At 59.6% G+C, this 24,067-nt stretch overlaps 1 protein-coding gene and 1 long non-coding RNA gene across 3 annotated transcripts in view; one reads left to right on the top strand and one right to left on the bottom strand.

The window, feature by feature from the left end:
• The window catches only part of SAMD11 (sterile alpha motif domain containing 11), a 24,000-nt gene extending 14,359 nt beyond the window's left edge, over nucleotides 1–9,641 (bottom strand). The window contains exons 1-4 of one of the 2 annotated variants that reach the window (XM_026520140.4): nucleotides 8,730–9,641; nucleotides 7,491–7,582; nucleotides 3,435–3,616; nucleotides 1,997–2,047 (exon numbers count right to left, since the gene is read on the bottom strand). In XM_026520140.4, the coding sequence (XP_026375925.1) occupies nucleotides 1,997–2,047; nucleotides 3,435–3,616; nucleotides 7,491–7,582; nucleotides 8,730–9,246 (842 nt within the window). In that variant the 5' untranslated portion in view covers nucleotides 9,247–9,641. The remainder of the gene's footprint in view (nucleotides 1–1,996; nucleotides 2,048–3,434; nucleotides 3,617–7,490; nucleotides 7,583–8,729) is intronic. The other variant, XM_048221790.2, reaches the window with a different exon arrangement.
• Nucleotides 8,810–24,067, top strand: LOC123002165 (uncharacterized). The gene is made up of 3 exons (XR_006411755.3): nucleotides 8,810–9,027; nucleotides 21,565–21,980; nucleotides 23,908–24,067. It is a non-coding gene; the product is annotated as an uncharacterized LOC123002165 (long non-coding RNA).

Genomic DNA, 24,067 nt, shown 5'->3' with positions numbered 1-24,067 from the left:
GGAGGAGAGGGGGAGAGCCTGAGCGACAGAAGGGGCTGCACGGAGGACGGTGTGTGCTAGGAGGCTGAGGGAGAAGGGTCTGGCCCCTCCGACCCCAGCTCCCCCCGAGGGGCACCCTGGGCTTCCCCAGGCTCCCTCAGCCGACCGTCACACTGTCCAGTGTTTGCCCATATCCTGGCCAGCTCAGGGGCCTCAGGAGGGCAGGAACCACATCTCCCGCCAGCGGTCTGGGACGCATGGGCGCTGAAGCAGGAGCTCCAAGCAGGCGAGTGGGCCAGTGGATGGGCTCACGGACAGAGGGATGGAAGGACAGATGAAGACCAATGGATGGAGAGGGACAAATAGTGAGAGATGGTGGAAGATGAACAGATCGGCACTACTGAACGGATGGGTGCAGAGACAGAAAGGGTGGGAAGAGCAGAGAGACAAACGGACAGAGCCTAAAGAACAGACAGGAGACCAGAGGTGAAGGACAGATGGACAGGGCCGAAAGGAGCCAGGAGGAGACAAGCCAGGCTGTCTGCCTGCTGCAGCCCTCTGTGCCCAGATGCTGAGGTGCCGCATGGGGTGGGGGGCTGATAGGCTGTAAGTCCTCGCGGCCATACTACGATGCCCCCAGACTGCAGCCTCCCCTCCGGTAAAACCCAGAAATCACCCCAGCCACCTCGAGGCCTGTGCAGGACTGAAGGTGCCCACATGCACTTGGACTTGGCCCCTTATCAGGGGCACCCTCTGTCTGGACACCTGGGACCTTCTCTCACTTTGCAGGGCCAGGGGGTAAGGAGGGGGCGACAGAGGCAGGAGGAGTCATTCTAGGAGTGAAGGAGCCCCCCCTTGGGTTTGCCCTAAGCTTCGCTGACAAATTCATCCTGTAGCTTCCCAAGCAAAAGCCTCATAAAATGTCATCAATGTTCATAACGGTTCATAAAAATGATCAGTTGAGCAGGCAACTTCAGAATGAGGTGGAAATAAGTTTAAAGATGTTTTCATTGTAGTTCGGCTCTAGGACCCAGATATTCTCGGAGATGTAAATAATAATACATATGGCACAGAGCCAGGCTGGGAGTGGGGAGGACAGGCTCCCACCTTGGGGGGCTGGCCCCTCAGCTTTGGCTGGGGAAGGTGGGCCTGTGCTGGGTACCCAATGTCTCCCTGGCTGGGCCCTTCCTGTGCCCGCCCTGGAAGCCCCGGGGTAAGACTTGACCCCACTGACCAGAAACCACAGCCTGGGCTCCGTCCACAGACTGACCACCCTTTGCTCATCTGGAATCTAGAACTTGGGTCTCCCCAGTGCCCCCCCCACCTCCTCATCAGGTCCCCTCATTTTTGTCCCCTTACTATGTCTTGGGTTCGCAGCCCCCCTGCCCTCCATCATGCTTCCACAGCCTGAACCACTGCAGACTGGAGCAAACCTCCAATCTCCTGGGCAGGGCTTCCAGAAGGTTCCCATCAAAACACACTCTGTCAGCCCTCTGCTCAAGAACTTCCGGTGGCTCCTCACTGCCTGGGGCACCCTGTCCTACAGGCTCGGCACCCAGAGTCCTTTAGAATTCAGGTGGGCCAGACCTGCCAGCCCCCCCCCCCCCCACATCCCCCTCCCTTGTTCTTCCATATCTTTGCAGACATCCTCTTTCCGTAGTGAACACCTCTGCACCCTATGAGACCCCACGCACACATCGCCGTTCTCATCTCCTGGGGGTCTTTGAGAGGGTGGGAGGGAGAGGTCACGGCCTCGTCTTTGGGCAGATCGCCTCAAATGGCCAGTCCCATGTGGGAGGAGGCGCGCACTCCGGCTCTAGGGCTGGGCTGCCCAGAACCTGCACCAGTGCTCCTGTCAGGGCCTGGGCACAGACGGACAGACCACAGAATAAGGAGCGGAGGAAGGGAGGGAGGCTGCAGAGATCCAGAAGCAGACCCAGGGGAAATGGAGTAACAAGGCTCCATCCTGCCCGCGCACGGTGTGTGGGGACAACCCTGGCCCAGGCCTGGACCTTACCTGCAGGACGTCTCTCGGAAGGAGATGTTCACGTCCCAGTGGGTGTGGACTCTGCAAGGAGAGAAGCAGAGGGTCAAAGTGGCCTCCAGGATCTGGTACCTGAACAGCAGGGCGTGTGTGTGGCATAGCCCTCATCTGCCCCAGAGCGCTGGCCCCAAGGGAACTGGGCTGGCTCAGATTTGCCTCCAGTGCTTTCTGGTTCCAGCTCAACCAGCCAGTGGCTGCCACCAGGATAGACCAGTGGGCCAGGAGCCCACTCCTGGTCTCACCAGGCAAAGGAATTGGGAAGGACAGAATGGAGGCTGCCGTATCTGTCCTTGTTGTTGCAGTGAACCCAGAAGAGCGGCCACGTGGTGCTGGGGGTGGGAGCCGCAGCCTCTTCTGCCCAACAGCGTGCAGCTGAACCAAACTCCTTGTTGCTAGAGCTGTGCCAGCCAGGCTGGAACAGGTCAGGGAGCAAGCGCCATGACCGCTACTGGCACCCATGGTCCAGGGTCGGTCCAGGGTCAGCCCAGGTGGGTGCAGCTTCCTGGGTCCCAGCTGCTACCAGTCTGCCTCCTGAAAGCGACCACCACACACTGTAGGTAGGAGGGATGCCAGAGGTCAGGTGAGGAAACAGCGCTGCCCTGTGCCTGTCCCCTCACCCACAGCAGCGTTCCCAGGAAGACCCTCAGGCTGAGCGCTGGCAGTTGGAACCCTGTGTGGGTGTGTCACCTTAGCAAGTGTGGGTATGAGGGCTGGGAAGTGGGGGTGTTGGGGGTTTGGGAGGGTTATTTTGGGGTAGGAGAAACTGGAACATGTTGAAAGACTAGGTGGGAAGAGAAAAGGCCTAGAAACTCCGGGGGTGAGTAACGTGCTGGATGGGCAGACAAATGAATGGACAGACGACAGATGGATGGAGGGATGAAGAGGTGAGTGGAGACAGGGAGGTGTCTCTGCCAGGAGAGGAGAGGGTGGGAAGTCAGGAAGAGTGGTCCCAAGCCTGGAAGGGACACTGGGGAGCCAGGAGAGCTGCTGCCTGCCAAGGAGAATGAGCACCGGTGTTTTAGGGGCTGCTGCCAGAGAGGGAGCTGCTCCCGGGGGGTCTGCTCAGCACCTTTCTCTCTGCCTGGCTGTGGTGGTGCCAGGCCCTCCCTTCCCGGGTCTCCCTGACTGTCCTCTTCCTAGAGCCCCCTTCCTTCCCCACATGGACCCACGCCAACCCCCTCCCTCCAAATGGGGCAGGGTAGGTTCTCACTATGGTCTTGTGACATCAGGAGTTCAGGCTGTTCCAGCTTTGGCAGATACCAAGACATGACAAGTGAAGCTTGGGCCCTGTCCCCAGGGCAGGGGGCCCTCACAGTGGCCTGGCTCAGCCCTCAGCTGCCCGGAGACACCAGTCTTGATGTGCTGATTAGAGCCCGTGCGCCCTCCCCACCCTGGTCCCCAGTAAAAGTACCTTCTCTTCATGATACGGACATGTGGGGTGTCCTCCTGTTTCAAGCCCGGCCGCAGCCCACAGGCTGGGCCACTCCCATCGCTGTCGCCATCACTGGGCGAGAAGCTGGGGGTCAGCTCCTTCTTCAGGACCCGTGCAGTGGGAAGGGCAACTGTCCTCTTGTCTGCCAGCCGCCCCCGGTTCTGGGCAGGGAGGGAAGAGAGGAACGTTAGGCTGGGCCAGGACCCTCAGGCTCCTGGGAGGCTTGCACTCCAGGCCCAACCCTCAGGCAGGGTGCCGGTGACAGGAGCCCTCAGAGCAGCTGCCAACATCAAACAGGCACCATCACTGGCCCTGCTACAGGGCTTCCAGCCTGCAGGACATGCCCAACGGTCCACATAAGTCCCAGTGGCCGGAGGTGAAGACAAGAGCAGAGAGATGGGGCCTGGGTCTGCCACCCTGGAAAGGGTTAGAGTGAAGGGCTGTAGGCCCTGGCCAGGCTGCTCGTGACACTTCTTTGTCCAGACTCCGCACTCCAGCCTAGCTCCCTCCCCAGGCTATCAGCCTGAGTGTGGGGATGCCCACCTGGAGGCAGACCCCAGCTTTCCTGGCTCCAGGGAGCCCCAAGGGGCCATGTGGGCACAACAGAGCTCATGTGCATTCTGCCACGTGTTCAACGTGCAGTTACCTCTGTGTGCTTGTGTCTGCCGGACAATTCCACACAGCTCCTGTGTGAACCCCAATCAATGCCAGGTCCTTTTTCTATTCTGCTAGTGCCACGCACGGTCCAGTTCAGGGGTGGTTCGAAGCCTGAGTCTGGGGCCTGATCCTGCTGACCCCTTGTAAACTGCAGGCCTGGGGTGCACAGGTCACTTGGTGGGGAGCCCTTACCAGCCTAGACCCTTTGTCCCACGGGCCCAGAGTGAGCCCACCCTCTGGGTCAGAAACAGAGATTCTGTTTCTTCCACAATACCTACTTCCCCGCTCCCTACACCCGTGTTGTCAGCTCACGTGTGCGCTGTGTGCTGGGAGGCATGTCCTGTGCACAGACACGGAGGGCACTCCACACTGAGCTTGTCCGTGCGCAGACGCACACCAGTCACTACACACCATGGCTCCTCCAGTGTCTTTAGGTCTTGCTGCCCCAGTGGAGGAAGAAAAGTGACTGATTCTTTTCTGGTGGGCAGGAACCTTTTTCTTATTTAATAAGCGGTTGCTGTTTCAGGGAGGTGGCAGGAACCTTAGGGTTCTCTAATTCTCTCTCATCTTTTCAGTCACCTGGGGACCCTCGGACACCCTCTTTCCTGTTGCCAGGACAATGCCTCCGCACCCTCGAGCTCGAGGAGGAAAGTGTGAAGGAGGGTCTTGTCTCACCCTGGACCCGTGTCATCCTGGAAGTAAAGGACAGCTATGCAGCCACCACGGTCCTGCCTCCAGAACAAGGGTCCTTCCCCTCAGACCCAGATTTGGGCAGTGGTCCCAACAGGGCCAGGGGTCTAGCCTTCTCCCCTCGCTGGGTCTGGGGGCCACAATTACCCCCTTCCCCAGTTCCCCCTGCCAGACTCTACGAGTCACAGTCCCCCCACACTTGCCCTTCTGAATCCACTTGGGACACCCTCCGCGTTCCTCCCTGCGACACACTCAGTAACATACACTGGACAGCGCTGGGGCCGGGTGAGGCGGGGTGAGGCAATGGAGTCTGAGGGTAGGCCTGAAACATGAAATGGCCTGCTTTGTGGACCCTTCTGAGACCCTGGCCTTGGCCCTGTGCTCTAACGGCAACAGCACGGAGTGGGTGAGGCTGCAGGTGTGGCGGCCTGGTCCCCGTGCCTCTCCGTGCCAGCTAGTGGGCTCCAAGGGGAGTGTTTTCAACAACCCCTGGCCTGTCTGAAGTGTGCACTGCTGGGAAGTCCCACTCAGCTCTGCCCTTCTCTAGTCTGTGGCCCAAGCACCAGGACCTCCTCTCCTGCCTTTCTGCTTTAATTAAACTATTCTCTCAAGAAGAAAAGGAAATGCATTTCCCTCTGCTTCTCATCTGTAGGACGACAAGGAGGAGAGGAAAATAAGAGCAGTAAGACTGCCACTTGGGTCGAGGCCAGACTAGGTATGCCGGCCTGGGGTGGCTCTGGGAGGTGCTCCTGTGGGAGGGGAGCTGAGGAAGAGGGACCAGAATGGGCAGCCCTGACCCCGACCAAGGACAGGGAGCATACTTTCCTCCCACGCACGCCCAAGACCTCAGCCACTCACCCCTGCTCGGCAGCACGCAGATTTGAAAGCTCTGTGACAAGCTCTGCTGCTAGTCAAGCTCTGGCTCCTCAGAATGCAAGGGTGGGTACGGGAAGGCCAGCTTGCCTGGCTGCGTGGTCCCTGTACCACATGCCTGCCCACACTGTGCTCCTGGGCATCTGTGACTGTAAGGTGTGTATGTACCTTTGGGCCTGGCTGTGGGGGATGGAGAAAGACCATCTCTACGTGGCAAAAGTGGGGGCTAGAAAGACAAGGGGGTCTATGGAGCTCCTTCCTAAGGAAGGGGTACAGGGATGGGCCTGGGAGGGACTAGGTTCAGGAGAGGCAGGCCCAGGTCTGAGGCATCGCTCATGTAGGGCAGGGACTTGGGACCCCCAGACAGGTGGCAGTCCAAGGCTGTGACCTCATCCCTGCCTGACCTCTTCACCCCTCCCCAATCCAAGCAATGTCCTGGGGAAATTGGTACTGGGCTCAGAGCACCTGTACCCTCACCCTCCTGTGAGAGACCTCTGGAATGATGGGTCGAGAGAGGCTGGGCCCCTCCAACCCGAACAGAAAACCCAGGCTAGCCTTGAGGGTGCCCAAAAGACTCTTCTCCAGTACTAGCTGCTTGAAAAGGTGTGTTAAGTGGAGAGGGAGCTCAGCTTCTTGCTCCAGGCAGGTACTGTGGTAGCGGGTGGGAGGTGGGCTGGCTATGCACACATACTCTGACGACCAGCCCATGGCAGACAGGTGTGTGGGGTGGGTGCACAGGTGAGGCATGGCTGTATCCCCCTTCCCCTGTCCAACTTGTGTGTCTGATCTGGTGTCTGTCTTCACATGTGTGTCTGTGGCTTCCCAGCCTCCCCAGGTTACCCACCTCCAGGGTCCACGAGGAAACCAAAACATCCCTTCTTCCTTCCTACTTCCAGTCCAAAGTAAAGAAGCTGAAGGTGGGTGTCTGGGGTCCTCTCTCACTCCCTCCTGTGTGAGGGTGCTAGCAGCACAATCCCAACCACCCCCAGGAGCCAGGGCCCTAATCGGCTCTCCCCTAGCTGCTCAAAACCGGTGCCTCTCAAGATGCAATTTCTTCTTCAGATCAGTCCTCCAACTACTGCTGCCTGGAGGACATACGGTGTGGAGGGCAGTGCTTCGGGGCAGGCACAGCACCCCAATCTCTGCTGCTCCCCTAGGCCAAAGAGGGGGTCAAGGTACGACTACACTGGGTTGGGGAGGGTCCCACGTCAGCCTCCAACTCCAGTTCTTGACACCACAGGCCCACACTGCTCAGATTCTGCCCCCAACTGGGTTGTATCCTCAGAATCCCCTGGACATCCAGGGCCTTGCCCAGCAGGGTTCTAGCTCCCGGCATCCTAGAGACACATGTTACTCACATCCAAGCTGTGACCACCCCAGAATGCACATCCAGGCCAGCCAACACTGTCACATCCCAGAAAAAGTGTTACCTTAGGACCAGCCCCTCTCCCACGCTCGCAGCCCCCCTCCCTGCCCCAGACCTGTGACAGGGAAGGGTCCCCAGACCGCAGTGGGATGGCACTGTCCAGGGAGGAGACCTTTACAGCCTAGGCTGTCCTCAGGACCTCAGGCGAAGCAGCTCCAAGGCTCCCAAGGAGAGGCTCCAAGACAGGCAATGATCAGGCCATGCATCCAAAGGAGAGGGCTCCCCCAGGATTCCCACCCAAAGCAAAATCTGCCCTATTTGCCCTTGGGGGGCTCACTCCTGCACACCGGCAGGGTTGAGGTTAGGACTCTGGATCCTAGAGAACAGACACAAGCTCCACAGGGGAGAAGGAAGACCCCCAAAGCCCCAACTTTTCTCCCACATCTCACCACTGGGGAGGATATTCGACAGCCCGGACAGTCGCAGATCGGAGGGTGCACCTGCAGGATCCCCTTGGACATAAGCGTCTTCAGACTTTTTCCTGTGAGGAGAGCCGAGGCAGGACCGGTGAGAGAGCAGGGCTGGGGCACAGGTAGAGCCGGCGCACTCGGGCCCGCTTTCAGGGCGCAGTAAGCTGCAAGGCCGGTTCCCCCTCCTGGCACGTGTAATAACATCCAACTTCCGAACCCGCTACCCGGCCCTGCCGCCCACCCCACCCTCACGGACGCCGCGGGGATCTGCAGAGCAGAGAAACTCAAGATCCGGGCAAGCGCCCTCCCCTCACCAAGGGCGGCCTCCTCCCCGCCCCCTGTGTCCCTCCTCCCGCGCTCTACCCTCTCCAAGCGGGTCCGGGGGAACTGGGAACAGGGCCCAGGAAGGTCGAGGCTGCGCGCAGGTGAGCGGCGCCGTGGGGACCGGGGCTGTGCCTGAGCCCGCAGCGGGAAGAGGGCGGCCACAGCAGAGCCGCGCACCCCAAAGCCCAGCGCGACGGGGTCCCTAACTTTCTAAAGACCCCCCACCCCTACCCCCGTCTCTAGCGCTCACTGCGCTTCCCCCGCTTGCCTGCTAGGGCGCCGGCACAACGCGCCCTCTGAGCCAGACTCCTGAATGCTCCAAGCAGGCTGCTCCCAGCCCCGCCTCCGTTCCAGCTCCGCGCGCGCCCCCGCCCCGACGCGCGCCCCCGCGGCCCCCACCTGCCTGCGACACCCCTACACCTTTCTCTTCCCTCCAGCAACTCGCACCCGCACCTCGGCCGCCTGTGTGCCCCTCTACTCCCGCTAGAACCTGATGGCTCCCCGACCTCGAAGGGAAGTTGTGTCCCGCCCAGCCGGCTTCCCGCAGTCTCCCCAGTTCCCGTAAACTTCCCCTGGGCCACAAAGCCCAGGAATCCCGCAAAGACCTTCCGAGTGGGAGGAGGGGCCGGCTCGTGTGCTGCTGGGAGCCCAGAGCACAGCGGCTCAAGCTGGGATGACCGTGGAGGTCGAGGGCGCTCTGCTCGGGTCCACCAAGGCGACCGGGCTGGGGGCGGGGAGGGGGGGGGTGTCCCTGCGGCAACCCCAGAGTCGCAGCGCCCTCTCTGGGCGGGGATGGAGTCTCCCAGGTGGCAGAATGAGGGGGTCCGGACCCAGGGGTCCTCGGGGAGCCGAGGGGAGGGACCGTAGCGGCCTGCGCCCCCACCGCGGCCGCACCTTTGTGGCGGATGCTGCGCTTCCAGTCCTTGGCCGTCTCTCGGCCGCTGACGAACTGGAACTCGTTGGGTGTGAGCCACTCCCCGCGGTGGCGGATGGACGGACCCTTGCTGCCCTGGCAGAGTTTGCGCACGTAGAGCAGCGCGCGGTTGGCGCCGCACTCCACCTCGATGCACGGCTCGCCGTTGTCCAGCAGCGGCTGGAAATCCGGTGCTGCGGCCGCAGTGGCCGAGAAGCGCTCGAGGGCCAGAGGGTCCCGGGGCAGGTGGAGGTGCGGGGAGGCCTCGTGCAGGCTCAGGTAGGCGCGCGGGGAGCGGAGTGGTGGAGCCAACAGCGCCTCGTAGCCGGCGGTCGCGGCGGGCAGCGAGGCGGCCGGGGGAAGGGCGGCCGCAGCTGGCAATGGTGTCAGGTAGCCTGGGAGCGGCGGCAGTGGTAGTGCGGCCAGGGTCGGATGGAAGGTGGCCAGAGCCAGGGCCAGGTCTTCGCGGCCTGGGAGCTCCTTCTTGACCGCCGGCATGGCGGGCCAGTGGCCCTGTAGCCTGGCTCTCCGCCGCCGGCGCAACTTGTTCGGGCCTGGCCTGGAGTTGGGTCTCGAGGGCTGGGGGCCCAGGAGTCTCCCGGCCGCGCGCCCGCCCTACCCGCTACTGCGCCCTGGCACCTGCAACCGCGCCGCCCGCCGGGCCACCTCGGACCGCTTCTCGGCCGGCTGGCGGGGCCTTGGCTACCCGAGACATAGTGCTGCGGGAGCTACTATCGATCCCCTATCGACCTGCCGAACGCCGCAGCTCCGGACCCCAGGGCTCTACAGGGCGCCGGGCCACCTGCGCCCGCGCCCCCTGGGGCGGCCCCGCGCCCGGCTCGCTGGTCCGCCAGCAGGGCCCAGCAGGGCAGGGGAGTCCAGAAGTCTCCGGCCCTGCGCCCCGCCCCGCCCGGGGGTCCCAGGCCCCCGCCCCGCCTCGCGGCCCCGCCGCCCCGGCCGCGCACCCGCGTACACTGGCGCGCGCCCGCCCGCCCGGCAGGGACTTGGGAGACTCCCGCCGCCGCCGCCTCCGCCGCCGCCGCCGCCACAACTTGGCCCATTTAAACGGCCCCGGCGCGGCGGGCGGGCGGGCGCGGGCTCCAGCAGGGGGTGCGTGACGGCCGACTGGGCTCACAGGGCTGGCGGCGGGGGCGGCGGGACAGGGCTGCACCCCTGCCCTATTTCCGAGTGGGCGAGGGTGTGGGAAGGGGCGTATGCTAGCGAGAAGCTGCGCGCATGGACCGCGCCATTGTTGAGGGAGTCACTGGGCGCTGCTGGAGTCCCGGACTACACGTGGGGAGGGGGCGGGCCCAGGACCCGGAGTGGGCTCCTTACCCAGGAGGGATGTGTGATTCGGAGCGGCCCGCTTGCCTGGCGGTTCTGGGTAGGAGTGTTTTCACAGCGGCGGTGGGTGGTGGGCACTAGTGTTGGGCGTGGGTGGTCTCGTCTGCGTCTGCAGGGTGTGAGGCCGTGGGTTTGTGGTTGTGGCCTCGGCCAATGTGTTGGGGAGGTTTCCTGTTCTGTGAATAACAACGACAGCAGTTCTGTCGATTATTGCCGCCTTTCTCCGCACTTTACATGCCTTAGTTCACTTGATCATCTCCAGATGAGTTTCTTCATTGTTCTCAGTTTATAGATGAGGAAGGTGAGACCCGGAGAGGTTAAGTAACTCTCGTGACGTCGACAGCTGTTTTAAATCCAGGCTCTCTGACACCAGGACAAACACCATCTGAGCCGTGCTGTGGGCAGGAAGGTGGGCTAGACCCACTCTGGGTGAGGGATGGAGGATGTGGGGAGGAAGAGGGGCCGATGAATATGAGATTGCACACTTGAGTACATTTCTGTTCTCTAGTATGAGCCAGTCTGGGGAAGAGGAACCCTCTACATCCATGTCCACTTTGGTGCTTTGAGGAAGCAGGTCAGCCTTGGCCCAGCCCTGGAATGAGGATGGCTTGTCCCTGGTGTTCAGACCCCATCTCCCTGCATGCCAGCATGTCAGCCTTGCAGCAGAAGCATTAGGAAGAGAAAGAGACCTACTAATAGCGGATGGGACAGGTTTGTCTTTCTCTGATGTGTTATTCTGAACAGGCTAGAAAGTAGCCTCAGATCCTGTCCCAGTGCCTAGACCCCCACCCCCACCCCTCTGAGATGCATTTGGCAGGGCATTCGTGTGGGCGTCTCTCTGACCAGGGTCTCGGGGGCTGAGCTGGATCGCAGGTGTGCTTGCATTCGCACCTTGTGCAAGAGAGGGATGGAAGTGAGAGAACATAGCACCATCACCCATCTCCTCCCAGGCTCCAGCGCGAGCTGGGTGTGAGCCTGACCACTGGCTACTGCTCTGCTCTCCCCTGCTGATGCACACTGCCAAAACCGTCCACAGCTGAGGCGCCAGCCAGCCCCAAGACTGACTTGGGGAGCAAGGTCTGGGCTGAGACCAGGAACGCGTCTGCGAACCTACGCACCCAAACCTCTGCATCCCCCTTCTGTTGTCCTCTTTGTACACCTGCCTTTGGACATCTGCACAGCTGGGATTTCAGGGGCCAGGTGTGAGTGTGGGTGTGAAGGTGAGTGATCCTGTTTAGTTTGCCACCCTCAGCCCAATCGCCCTACGTGCGAACTGGACACCTGCACATGCCTGACCCTAGGTGCACACTCACCTTCTGTGGCTCGTGTCTTGCTCTCAGGTGTGCTGCCCCCGTGTCTAATGGATGCAGGAGGCTGTTCCTGCCCAAGAGCCAAGGTCCACGGAGGAGCCATCATGCTAATCTGTGGTCGTGGCTCAGTGTGGAAGGTTATCAGGGCTCAGCAGGAGGCCAACTGTCTGGCAACAGCCCTGACACTGCTTTCAAAAGACAGTCCCCTCCACTCAGTTCTTCCCATGTTTGCCTGCACCTGTTCACTGACCCTTAGGTCTCCTCACCCCTGACCTTTAAACTGAGGTTCGGGGAGGAAAGGCTGGTGAAGTTTATCTCTAGATCTGAGAAGGTACCATGTAGCCTGTGCAGGGGGCCTCCCTTCCCTTCTGCAGGACCACCCCGACTCACCCCTGGCCTCTTTCATCCTGAACAGGCTGACAGTGGTGAAGGAGGGGCAAGAAGGCCCCAACTCTGGCTTTCGGAAGTTGGTTCCAGCTGGCAAGGTACAGGTGCTAAACTAAGCTAGCTCACCCAGCCTAACCTCCATATTGCTATCTGGCTCCACCTCTCTCTGGAGGACCAAGGCGGCTTCCTGAAAAGACCAGGACTGGGTTCAAAGCTCCCTGCAGGACCCCTTCTCCTCCAAGGGCCACGCCCTGACTCTCAGGAGACCCCCTTCCAGGGCTTAGGCTAATCAGTTCACCCTACCCCCACCCCTACCTGTTTCTCCCTCTTCATGGGAAATAGACCTCTCTGCCCACGGGATCAGAGCCACTTTCCCACAGGGATCAGTCATCCTTACTCCCAGACATTATACCCCTTCCACAAGGATCTGCTCACTTTCTCCCTCCTGTCCACGTGTCCTGGTTTGGCACCTGGTAGCCTGTGCGCGCCTCTGCGCTTCTGACTGGAGCCAGAGGTCATAAGGACAGAATTTTGGCTCTAGAATCTCCCCCCGCCTGGAGTTCAGGTTTGGCACAACTTGGGGAACACAGGTGCGATCGGTGGCCAAAGCCCCTCCTCCGGCCCTCAGAGGCCCCGCCCCTGCCTCCCTCACGGCCACCGCGGCGCCATCGCTGCTCGCGGTCCCCCCGCTGGGGGCCCTCTGCCGCTGGGCCGGGGCCGGAGCCGCCGCCGCCGCCGCCGCCAGGGAGGGGGAGGGGGTCATAAATAACCCGCGGGGCGGCGCGGCCTGGGCGGTGCAGACGGTGACCCGAGACGTCCCCGAGGAGCGCGGGGCGTCCCGAAGACCCTGCTGCCCCCAACCCAGGCTCGGCCAGCCTTGACCGCCTCTCCTGGAGCTATCCGACCCCGTCCGCAACTGGCGGTCCTGCCAGAAGCCTCCCTCCCATCTTGGAGTGCCTGCCTGTCTCCAGACTGTGCCCCGTAGAGCCCCTTTTCATCCATTCCTTCACCAATCAATCATTTATTGAGCACCAGATGTGGAACCCCAGGAAGAGGGATCCAGAGGTGAGGCTGGGAGACGCAGAAGGAACGCAGTATGGGCCTGCTCCCTCAGCCTTAGTCTTCCTGAGCTCATCAGGGTGGGAGAGCGGGGCCCAGACATGCCAGACACAGGAAGGCATGCAGGGACAGATCACACAGGGGTGGGCACAGCGGACACACCCATGTGCTCACACCCGTGTGCTCAGGCAAGCACCCAAAGCCAGCAACAGACGTGTCCATTCTCAAAGCTGCACACAGGACAGGGGCGTGCAGATGTGCTGACAGCTTGGCCACAAGCATGCACAGACAGCATATGTGCTCACTTACGCCACAGACAAGATGAAAGACACCACCAGCACCTGTGCAAACACATCCATAGACACACAGGCCTGCAGCATGAGCCCCAGATAGCTGTCATATTCAAGACAGCATGGCTGGGGCAAGGGTCTGGTTTAGGAAGGGTTAACCTGGGAGGTCAGAGGTCAGTGGTGGATCAGCTGGGGCTCCCTCGGACTCCCTGCCAGAGTGGCTGGAGCTTCCAGGAATGTGTCTGTTTCCAGCTGCAGGTCAGACACAGGAGGCGCTGCCTCGCTAGGACGTGCCTTAACCTTTGGCCAGCCACGAGCTGGCTGCAGGCCATGCCATCTCCGTCTCAGGAGTAGAGATGTTTCTGAGGCCAGTCTGTTCACTGACCTTAACATATGCTATTTAAAGGAGAAAAGAGATAGGACCTAGGGTCAACCTCACGTTCCCCCGTGGGTGTGCAGACTTGCGGCACCCACAGGGCACGTGCTGCCAGAGCACTGGTAGCAGATGTCCACCTGCTGTGTTGCACGGAAGCTCACTCCCACACACACACACGCTTTCTCAGACACACACAATGACACAGATGAGCTCAGCACGCAGGGTGCACTGGGTACAGAGGAAGTTGTCGATCTGGCCACAGGGGTGGGAGTCTGGCTACCCCTGGCTCTGCGTGCCTGGCCCCTCTTGAGGAGGAATGAAGACACCCACTCATGGGCATCACTGAGGACCGAGAGCAGCACCTGCCTCAGAGCAGCCTGCTGGGTGCTGTGGCCCCTTTTGGGCTTGGGTTACGCTGGGGTAGGCTGACACAGGTGGTAAGGGAAGCAGACTCTGCAGTGGCCCGAGATTTGGGTCCTCCTGGCCAGCCGCTGAATTACCCAGTCTTCTCTGCCCTTTTGGACCTTAGTTTCTCCATCTGAAAATGAGATGGGGGCTCAAAATCTGTGGGTTCCCTTTGGCCCAGAGGAGAGCAGTCAGGGTGAGATGTGGCTACAGGTGTCCTGGTCAGCACAGTGAGGCAGGCCTGGCACACCCTAGATGCTTTCTCCATAAATGGCCCAGAGTGCAGGACCTGGGGCGGTTCACTCCAAGGTAGGGCCAAGCAAAGGGCAGGAGCAGAGTCTTCCTGGGCCCCTAGGGACAAGAGAATCTATCCCAGTGAATGGGCACGAGGGCTGGTTTCACCCCTTTCTCTCCCTGTGGACTTTGCTGGCCTGTTGCCTGTTGGGAGGACCCCTGGATGCAGCTATTGCCCTGCTGGGTGGATGTGGGCTCCAAAGCCCCATGTGGTCGTCATCCCTCATGGCACAAGCCTCTACAGCACCAGTCACCCCCTCTTTCAGATGTCAGGTCAGGGAGATGACCAGAGTGGAATAGCAGAGCTAGGGTGCAGCACGCAGACTCAGCTCCAGTCCCATTACACCCCACGTTCCAGGAATGTGCCATCGGGCTGGGTGTGAGCGACGAGGAGACCCTTACCTGAGAGTGTAGGGTTCCCTATGTGCTCGTGTGTGTCCATACTGTGTGCTTATACATGAATGTGCTTCCCTCCCAGTGTGACCATGGTCCTGCTGTCCACATCAGCTCACTCTCAGCATAGATCCCACATGAAGGCCTTAGGGACCATTGCTCCTCACTGTGGGGATAAGCCCCGGAGGATTAATCCCGACTCGGCTGGTCACATGTTCGCTCTTTGCGTGGTCCCCTGTCTTGGCCTGGGCAGACAGAGACATTAGGGTGCACCACCCTCAGAGTCACGGGGCAGTGATCAGGCCCCCGTGGCTGGAGTGGGTGTTGGGGGAGGAGTGGGCTTGGAGTTGAGCGTGATGAGCATGACGGGGTGGAGTGGGCTCAGGTGGGCTTTCTGCCAGGATTGCTAGGTGGAAGTTGAAGGAGAACAGGGGACATTCAGCTAGGGACCCTCAGCATAGAGAGCCTGGAGGCAGAGGGAAACTGGAGGTGAGAGGCCTGTTGGTGGAGGGCTAGGAGGGTGGGCGGCTACAGTGGCTGTCTCTAGGCTCAGCTCTGAAAGACTCCCAGGCCGCACAGGGAGTCCAGGCTGGCCCTGGGAGCAACCATGTATATGCTGGGCTTCCTGCCGAGTGTGAGCTCCCCATGAGCAAGACTTACCCATGTGTCAGCATTTGAGGGCTGCATACAGGGGTCCGTCCTGGTGTGGCCCACTCAGCCCAGCTTGATCTCCCTGGCCTGGGGCTGCACCAACCCTGCTCACCTCTTCCCGCACCACTTGTCTCCTGGGCTTCTGCCCGGGCAGGACTCTGAATACCCTCCTATCCCCAGAAGCTTCTTAAGAGTTTGGCCACAGGCATCCTCTTCATCAGAGAGAGAGAAAGTTCTTGAGCCTCTTGGCAGGGCCTCATCCACTATGCTCCAGAAGGATTGCAACTCTGCGCCTGCCTACACTGGGAGGAGGGGTGAGTGGTCCGGGTGTACCTCACACACAGTCCCGCCGTCAGGGTCACCAGGAAGACCAACAGTCACTTTGACAGGACCGGTTTGTCACATCAAGGGTTTTCAGAAGTAGCGAGCTGAGGTGGTCCGTGAGTTTCACTGTTTCCCGAGTCCAGCCCAGGCTGGCTTTTTGAGGTCATTGACCTAGCCTGACCCCATCCAAGGCCCAGGCCTCCTTGCCAATGGACCCATTCTTCCAAGGGCTAGTTGAGTTGGTGATACCCCTGTGGGGTGCACTGAGTGCACTGAGAGTTGTGAGTGCCTGTCTGGGTGTGAAGTTTCCTTTATTTTTTATTTGTAAAGATTTATTTATTTTGGCAGGGGGAGGGGCAGACAGAGGGAGAGGAGAAGCAGACTCCCCGCTGAGTGGGGAGCTGGATGCGGGGCCCAATCTCACGACCCTGAGATCCACCTGAGTTGAAACCAAGAGTAGAACCCTCAACCAACTGAGCCACCCAGACGCCCCTGGGTGTGAGGGTTCCTCTACTACTGCAAAACCGACTGAGTCCTCCATGGGTCAACTCCTCTTCTGCCCTGGTGTCTGCGGTTTCACAGCAGGGTGGCCCTGCTCATGGTGCCATGAGAACGGGAACTCTGTGACAGACAACCTTTTGAAGTTAGGGACGGTGCCCCAGGTGCAGTCTCCGAGGTGGGTAGGCTGAAGAGCACAGCCTGGTATCTTATGGGCTGAGACCCTGAGGAGAGCCCATCTGCAGAGGCCAGACCCACACCTACCTCCAGCAGGGGAAGGGCAGCAATTCCAGGGCTCTGTCCAAGACCACAACCTGGCACTTTCTCCGGGGCATTTAACAAAATTCCGGGTTGGCCCTGGGGACTTCCCACCTGCAGACTGGCCAGGCTGCTTGGAGGCCCCAGGGGAAGTGGGAGCAGAAGAGGCAGCTGGCAAGACTGGGGCTGGTGTGAGGGGGTTTTTACCTCTGCATGGAGGAATATGGACCTCCCCAAATGTGGAGTCCTCATGCCCCAGTCAGGACAAAGGAGCCTGACCTTCGATGCTCTGTGGACGTGCAGATGCTAGCAGATGTCAGCATGCTGTAGACCCTTCGAGGAGAACAGACAGACCATTCTTCCAGCCAGAATCTGAGTCTGCCACATGTTGGCAGTTGAGTTACTGTGTGTCTAAGGTCCAGCAGGTATGTGTGGGCTCCTGAGCTCCTGGGGTCTCAGAGACATGACAGGGTGATTCCTGACTGGTGAGGGGCAAAGCCAGGACGCCAGCTGGGTCATCCCATCTTCCAGCCAGGAACATGGCCCTCAGCAAACTTGTCAGCTTGTGCTTGATACCTACAGTTTTGGCCTCAACACGCTGGAATGTTCCTTCGTGCTTCTAGTTGGCGCCTTGCTGTGTATTAGTTGAGCTGTACTCACGGGCACATGAGTCCCTCAGATCAGCCTCACCTCTCCTTCCAGCCTCACCTCTCCTTCCTGCCTCACCCACCCCTCACACACATGCTGGGTTGGGGGTAGATGGGTGGGGGATGGATGACGGGTGAGTGGCTAAGTGGGTGGGCTCTGTACTAGGCGCTCTTCTCTTTCGTGAGTACTGCTGCCGTTCCCTTTACAGACTGTGACCTGAATCTCTGGCTCCAGTCCTGACACTCAGGAGTCTATAGCCTGCCCTACGCATCCACCCCGCAGCCCGCTGAGCCCCTTTCCCGCCACCATGCTGTCTTCCCTGTCTCGCTTGCAGTCCCTCAGAGAGCAGGCACCACGCTCCTCCGCATTAGCCAAGCAGCAAGCCTCACTTGTGCTCCCTTCGAGATCCCTTTCCTCCATATACCTAGTCGGGCCCCTCTCACCTACGATATTTCTGTGATGCTCCCGGACTCTGCCCCCACACACCCAGTGCCTGATGGGCACATCTGGCCAACTTGCTCTGCAGGGGCTCCTTTGGGAGCAGTCCGGGACCCTTGGCCCCCAGGCCTTGCCTCTGCCCCAGGGCTCGACCTCCTGTTTCCCCGTCTTCCTTCAGTGCCTGAGCATGGCTGAGCTGTCGCCTTTGCCCGGAGCGCCACTCCCTGATATCACTGTTCTGTGGCCCCATTACCACTTGTGCAGCAACTTCTGCATTTGGGAGTCCTTTCCTCCATTGAAAAATTTCAAATTATATTTTATAACTTTATTGATAGAAAGACAAATATAATCCATGGTAGATTCATTATTCAATATTCATTATTATTATATATTTTTTCTCCTTCTGGTTTTAAGGGAAATTAAAAATAAAATGTTTTTGTGGTCTCTAAAAGCACCAGGGATCCAGGTTCTATGCTCTCTGTGCATGGTGGTAATGTTGGCTCTGCTACCACCTACTCATCTTCAAGACTCACAGCAGAACCCCTCCTCCAAGAAGCCTCCCTGGATTACCTTCCTTTCCTGTCAGTGTCCCCTGTACCCCCAGAACACCAGCACATACCCTGGACCCACAGGTTTCTTACTGTGTTGCTGAGGCCCTGGGCAGATGACGGTGCTCAGAGGGGCCAGGTGGAGCCCCCTTGGGGAAGCTGATTTGGGTGACTTCACTGAGAAGCGATTCTGGCAGGCTGGTACAGAAGCTGGGCTGGAAGGGTCAGTGGTAGAGGGAGGTGGTGTTGACACAGACTGAGATTCTGAAGAAAGACCTGACCTCTAGGGAGGGGCAGGCAAGGCCAGCAGACATCACTCCCAGTTCTGGGTGAGTGGCAAGAGCCTAGGCCCAGAGTGCCCAGAGCTGCCAAGACCTCCCCATGTCTGCCTGTGGGGACTCTGCCTGTGTCTGCACCTGCAAGTAAAGCTGGGCCAGGCCATCACCTCCCTGGAGCCGGGGGTTTGACTTCCCTCTTTCCGGGCCCCCGTCCTCCAGCCATTTGGCGCCCAGGGTTCCCAGGCAGGTTCAGCTGCCCCCAGTCCCTGAACCCTACCCTGGCCCTGGCCAGGTTCTCAAAGGTCTCCCAGGGAGGGAGGGGCACAGACATACACACGCCTGGGTGCACACCGAGCCTCTGTCTTGACCCCCGAGTGCCGAGCCTGGGGATCGAGTAGTGGCCACTCAGCCTGGTGATGTGGGGTTGGGGATCTAAGGGCTGTTACAGCCCAGGTCCAGGGGATGCCTAGGCTCCTGGTGCCTGCCCATGATGACAGGAAGCACTCAGACCCCTGGGCACCATCAGGCTGCTCTGAACAGCACGGGAGGATTCCAGAGCAGAGGACTCACCCCCTCCCCCAATCCCAGTGCCTGCAGCACTGAGGCCAAGACTAATAAAACACCCCCTCACAGGAGACAGCTTTATCTTGTTGATCGGAAGTCTGCCAGCCCAATTTATGATGGAGCATAAGCTCTCCAAATCTGAATTTATGCGCCGTAGTATAACGACAGGTCAATGGGATTAAAAGTGGGCTTGTGAGAGGGCCACGGCGGCTCAGTCCTCGGTGCTGCCACAGGAACCTCATGGCCTGAGTCCCTGCACCCAAGGGAGGACAGCCCAGCCCAGCCCAGCCCAGCAGCAGCAGGACAGGAAAAGGGAGGGCAGGGGAGAGATCAGCCTGAGAAGGGGAAAGAGGGTGGGAGGCAGGCAGGAGAAGCTGACAGAGTGGGACACGGGGCCTGGGTCTACTGCCGGCCTGGACCAGCAGACACTGGGGAAGAAGGATGAGGACAGGGAGGGAGCAGAGGCTTTCGTGCAGGGACAGGGGAGCTTTCTCTCACCACCAAGTCCTGGGCTAGCCCCTTGGCCCTGAGAACAGGTAGGAGATGGCCTCGAGGCAGGCTGAAGGACAGAGTTCTGACCCTGGCCCAGGGGCCCAGCTCAGTCAGGCCCACCTCCCTGGCCCTCTCCTTGACACCCTCTGTCTTCGGCACCCCATGGAGTCCTGGGTAAGGGTGAGGGAGGGGTGTGCTCTGTCCAGGTGGGGGCCTGAGCACCCGTCTAACGTGAGACTGGCTTTCTGAGCTCAGGCTAGACCCTGACTTCAGAATTTATACAAATAAACGAAATGAAAAGTGCTGGCAGCCCTGATCTGATTACAGAGTCATTCATTCTTTGGTCGTTAATAATTTGTGCAATAAAGGATTGCGGCCGCTCACTGTGAGGAGGAGGCTGTGGCCCAGCCTTCCCTTGGCGCCGGGGCCGCGGGAGCTGGAAACATAAATTATTAGTTTCTTATCGCTCAGCCTGCCATCGCTCATGCTGCCAGGGGCCTGGCAGGAGCCAGCAGCAGTCCCACCGCCTGCCTTGGCCTGACTCTCAGCCGCTGTATGCGTGGAGACTTTGGGTGGGGACCCTCATTGCCCCTCCCCCAGCCCCTCACTGGCGGGACCCCGGACCTTCAGTGTAGGCTCAGGGGCTGCAGCTGGCACTGAGGCCAATTCTGGAGCTAGGGGAGCTGCGGGGTTTTAGCGCTTGTGCCCTGAGCCACAGATCCTCTCTCTTTGTAAGTGAAGCCAAACCGCGGGAGGTTGGTCAAGCGACCGCACACTCCTGGCCCGTGGTACTTGCTCAAAAAGGGCGGTGGTCATTACGAGCAACACAATAGAGGCCCACAAACCGCCCCCCACCTTGGCCCACCCCCCTGGTCCAGGGAGAGGAAAGGTCTGTATCCGGGTGTCACTCCTCTGGGTGTGAGCGTGCCTCCCCAGGTGGGGCTCAGAGCACGCGCCCGTGGCGGCCTGCGCACAGCTGCAGGCATGGCACTCGCTCCCTGGCTCATTGTGTTTTCCCGCGTCCAGCACTGGGCTCTTGGTCTGGCAGGCAGGCGTAGAGCAAACAGTCTAGGCGGGGTGCTCAAGGAGGTACCGGTGCCCAGGCTGCAGCAAGGTGGGGGCTGTCGGGGTGGCTGGCACAGTGTGCTGTGCCCCCGGCCGTGCATCTGTACCCCAGGAGCTGCTGAGGTGTGCAGAGGTGGGGGCTGAATGCAAAGGCTGCAGGGGACTGTTCCAGCCCAAGCAGTGATTAAGGCAATTATGGTAATTACAGAAATGAGCGCCCTCAGGCGGGGTTCCCAGCCTGTCCACTGTGGTTCCCTGTCTCTACCCACAAACTGGGGAGGCGGAGGCAAGGTTGGGAGATTGGGGTGGGGGGCTCCAGACTCCAGATATCCTGGATGGAGGATGTGGAAGGAGTGAGTGTGTGGGCACTGACACCTGCCTCTTCCCAGCTAATGTGCCTCCTGTCTAGGCTTGCTTCCTGGGGGATGGGGTTATACCTGGATCCTGCCGCAGACCCACCAGGTTGTGCGCCGTGGTGTTTGGAGGCGTGCTGTACAGAGTGCCTGGGCTGCATGCCCAGGGCCCTGAACCTACCACTTCTTGGCTGCCTGGCCTTGGGAAGACCTTTAACCTCTCTGAGTCTCAATTTGTAGAACGGGAAGAATTAAATAAGACAATTAATATGTGTCAAGCACCTACTGTGTGCCAGGCATTCCAAGTCTGCATAGGGTGGGATGGAGACGCCTCATCCCAGCAGCCATGCCAGCAGCCTGCAGGGTCTGGGTCTGAGCCCAAATGACCCTGGCAGAGATCCTACTCCGTCCACATCCAAACAGTCCACCCCTTCCCAGAACTGACCTCTTCTTAGCAGCCCCAGAAGGTCCCCACTTAACACATTCAGCCTGTCCTCTGGCTCCCTGAACACCCAGAGACAGTTGCAGTGGGCTCTTTTATGCCCTGTGCTCTCACCCTGCCGTCCCCGTCATTTCTGGGTCAGCATCAAGTGACGGATTTTCCTTCTCAATGGTTGCATTTTCCTGCTTCCTTGCATGCCTGGTGATTTTTAATCGGGTGACTGGGATTGTGAACTTTGATGGGTGCTGACTATTTTTCAGAAACATTCTTTTACTTTGCTCTGGACATCAGGAAGTCAGTTGGAAGAAGTTTGGCCCCTTCAGGTCTTGCTTTTAAGCTTTGCCGAGAGAACCAGAACAGCGCTTGGTCTAAGGCTAATTTTGTCCCATTTTACTGCAGCAAGACCCAACTGGTACTCCGCCCCAGTGGGGTGAGGTCGTCTGGACTGCCCGCCGGACCAAGCACTCCCCACAGCCCCGTGTGAGCTCTGGGCAGGACTCTGTGACCGTCTCCGCGGTTTCCCGGCCCGAAGCACGTTCCTCACGCTCTGCAGATCTCTCCAGGACGCGCTCCTCTCCTGGGCTCCCTCCTGCAGACTCTAGCTGCCTTGGCTTCCTCGGACTCCCAGCTCCATCTCTGCCCTTGGGGGGACCCCTGGACCTGCGGGGTCCCCTCCCTGCACCACAGCTGGAAATGCTCAGGAAGTGAGCTGGGGCCTCGCAGGGACTCCTCCTCCTTCATCAGCTGAGGTCCAGTGTTTTGAGGGCCATGTTTTCTGTATTTTATCTGGTGTTTGAGTTGTTTCTGGCAGGAGGGTAAGTCTGGCTGCTCTGTCTTGTCCGAGCGTCTGTCCCATGAGTGTGCCTACAATGTGCTCCAGACCTGGTGCAGGGCCTTGCACATAGGAAGCTCTCCATGCATGTTTCCTGAGCATGCCTGGACCGCTTATGTGACCCAGCTCCATGGCCCCTACAACCTGCAGCACAACAGACCCTTGGCCCCATCACTTGCTGACCCACCACAGCCTGGTAAAGGCTGGGTCAGCCTGAACTTCAGCCCAGGGAGGGAGCTTCAGAGGGGGTTCCATGGTCAGAGGCCTGGGAGCCGCAGCTCCCTGAAGCACTCCCAGCCTGGTATCCACTGGTCACTTCTACCTCCAGGACTTTTCGGTCAATCCCTGTTGCCTGGGGTGACTAATAGCTTTGCTGTGGGGACCAGGAGGACAGGGAAAGAGGAAAAGGGCCACGGCACATGAACTGTGAAGGTCACCTATGCCTGGAGCAGCAAGAGCTGGGAGTGGGGGCTGAGTCCACATGGGGAGAGCCGGATGAGCCGTGGACCAGGGGTCCATCCCTCAGCTGGGAGGGCTTCCTCACCAGTGCCCTAGGGTGCTGGCACTAGGGAAGGAAATTCAGTCTTGGACAGTCCCTGAGAGTGGAGAGCTTCAAAGATGCCGGGTTTGTTTTATTACCTGGAAGTGGTTACTCTGTAGATTGTAGGAACAGCAGCTTTGGTCACACGTGCCACACAAGGGCATGCACTCCCTAACGTGCGGACATACACAGCACAGGCAGGAGTGGACATTGTCTCAAACAGACGTGCGTTCAGATCTTGGCCTGTCACTGCTCAGGGACTCCAAGGACAGGGTGTTTCTGACACAGGGAACTCGGAGGGGTGGGACTCATCAGGGCTGGCCCTCTGGCCAAAGCAGCAGCCTTGGGCATCGTACCTGGAGGAGGTGGACATCTGACCTGCAGGCAAACCGGGGTCTTGGCTTCTAGCTCTGCAGGCAGGTGGGCAGACGGTGTCAGGAATGGGATATTCCAGAGCAGGGTGGAGGGACAGAATACAGGGGAGTGAGGGCACCATCCACCTGAGTCGTGGGCTTGAACCGGGCTCTGTTTCTTCTGTTTGGGGGACATGTTGGACCCAAAGGCTCCAATGAACCAGACATTCTTTGAGTGGCAGGTCAACCTCTTTCTCAGAGAGAGAATCTGGTGTCAGTTCAAAATGCCACCCACCGGGGTGCCTGGGTGGCTCAGTCTGTTGAGTGTTTGCCTTTGGCTCGGGTCATGATCCGAGGGTCCTGGGATGGACCTGCTCAGCGGGGAGCCTGCTTCTCCCTCTCCCTCTGCCACTCCCCCTGCTTGTGCCCTCTCTCTCTGTCAAATAAATAAATCTTAAAAAAAAATGCCACCCACCTTCAGCACAGCCAGCATCACCCCACGTCAGAGGCTTACATGGGGGGGAGGGTGCTACCCCCAGCCGCCCCTGGGGAGTTTAGAGGCCAGTGTTACTCCCGGGAGGTGACATCTGTTCCCACGAGGCACTATTTTCAAGGGCAGTGACTATGGGGAGCTCAGTGCCCAAATAGCACAGACACCACAGGCCCTCTGCCCAGGCGTTTTCCTCCTAAGCCTTGAGCTGTCCGTCTGATGAGACCCCTCCTGCTTGTCCCACTCCTGCTCCCCTTTAGAGTCTTAGGCCTCCCCTGAGTGTGGCCTTGTGGGCGGCCCTCATGGGATCCTGCTATTTCTCCACTGGCCTCTCCCGGACCGTCCAGAACGTTCAACCTGTCATTTCTCGACTCATTAACTCCACGGCCCCACTGCTTGCAAGGTGAAAACACGTTTATTCTTTCTTCCTGGTTTGTGCAGTCAGCGCTAAGTCTGCCTCTGTGCCAGGCACAGTGGCGCAACCCCAGGGACAAAAGTGAATGGTTCACACGGCCCTTTCTTCCAGGTGTGGGAATCGGAAAAGGAAGCAGGCTGGACCACCCACAATCCGGAACAGCACTTTGACACCAGTCTCCTCTGTCCAGCTCTACTCATCCTTCCATGCCAGTTTCAAATGCTGCTTCCTCTTTGAAGCTTCCTGGATCTCTCTGGTCTGGATAAGTCCA

This window comes from Ursus arctos, unplaced genomic scaffold (genome assembly GCF_023065955.2).
Source record: "Ursus arctos isolate Adak ecotype North America unplaced genomic scaffold, UrsArc2.0 scaffold_32, whole genome shotgun sequence".
In the NCBI taxonomy this organism is placed as follows: Eukaryota; Metazoa; Chordata; class Mammalia; order Carnivora; family Ursidae; genus Ursus; species Ursus arctos.
Note: the sequence above shows the minus strand (reverse complement) of the source record. Positions and strands in the feature narration are given on the sequence as shown.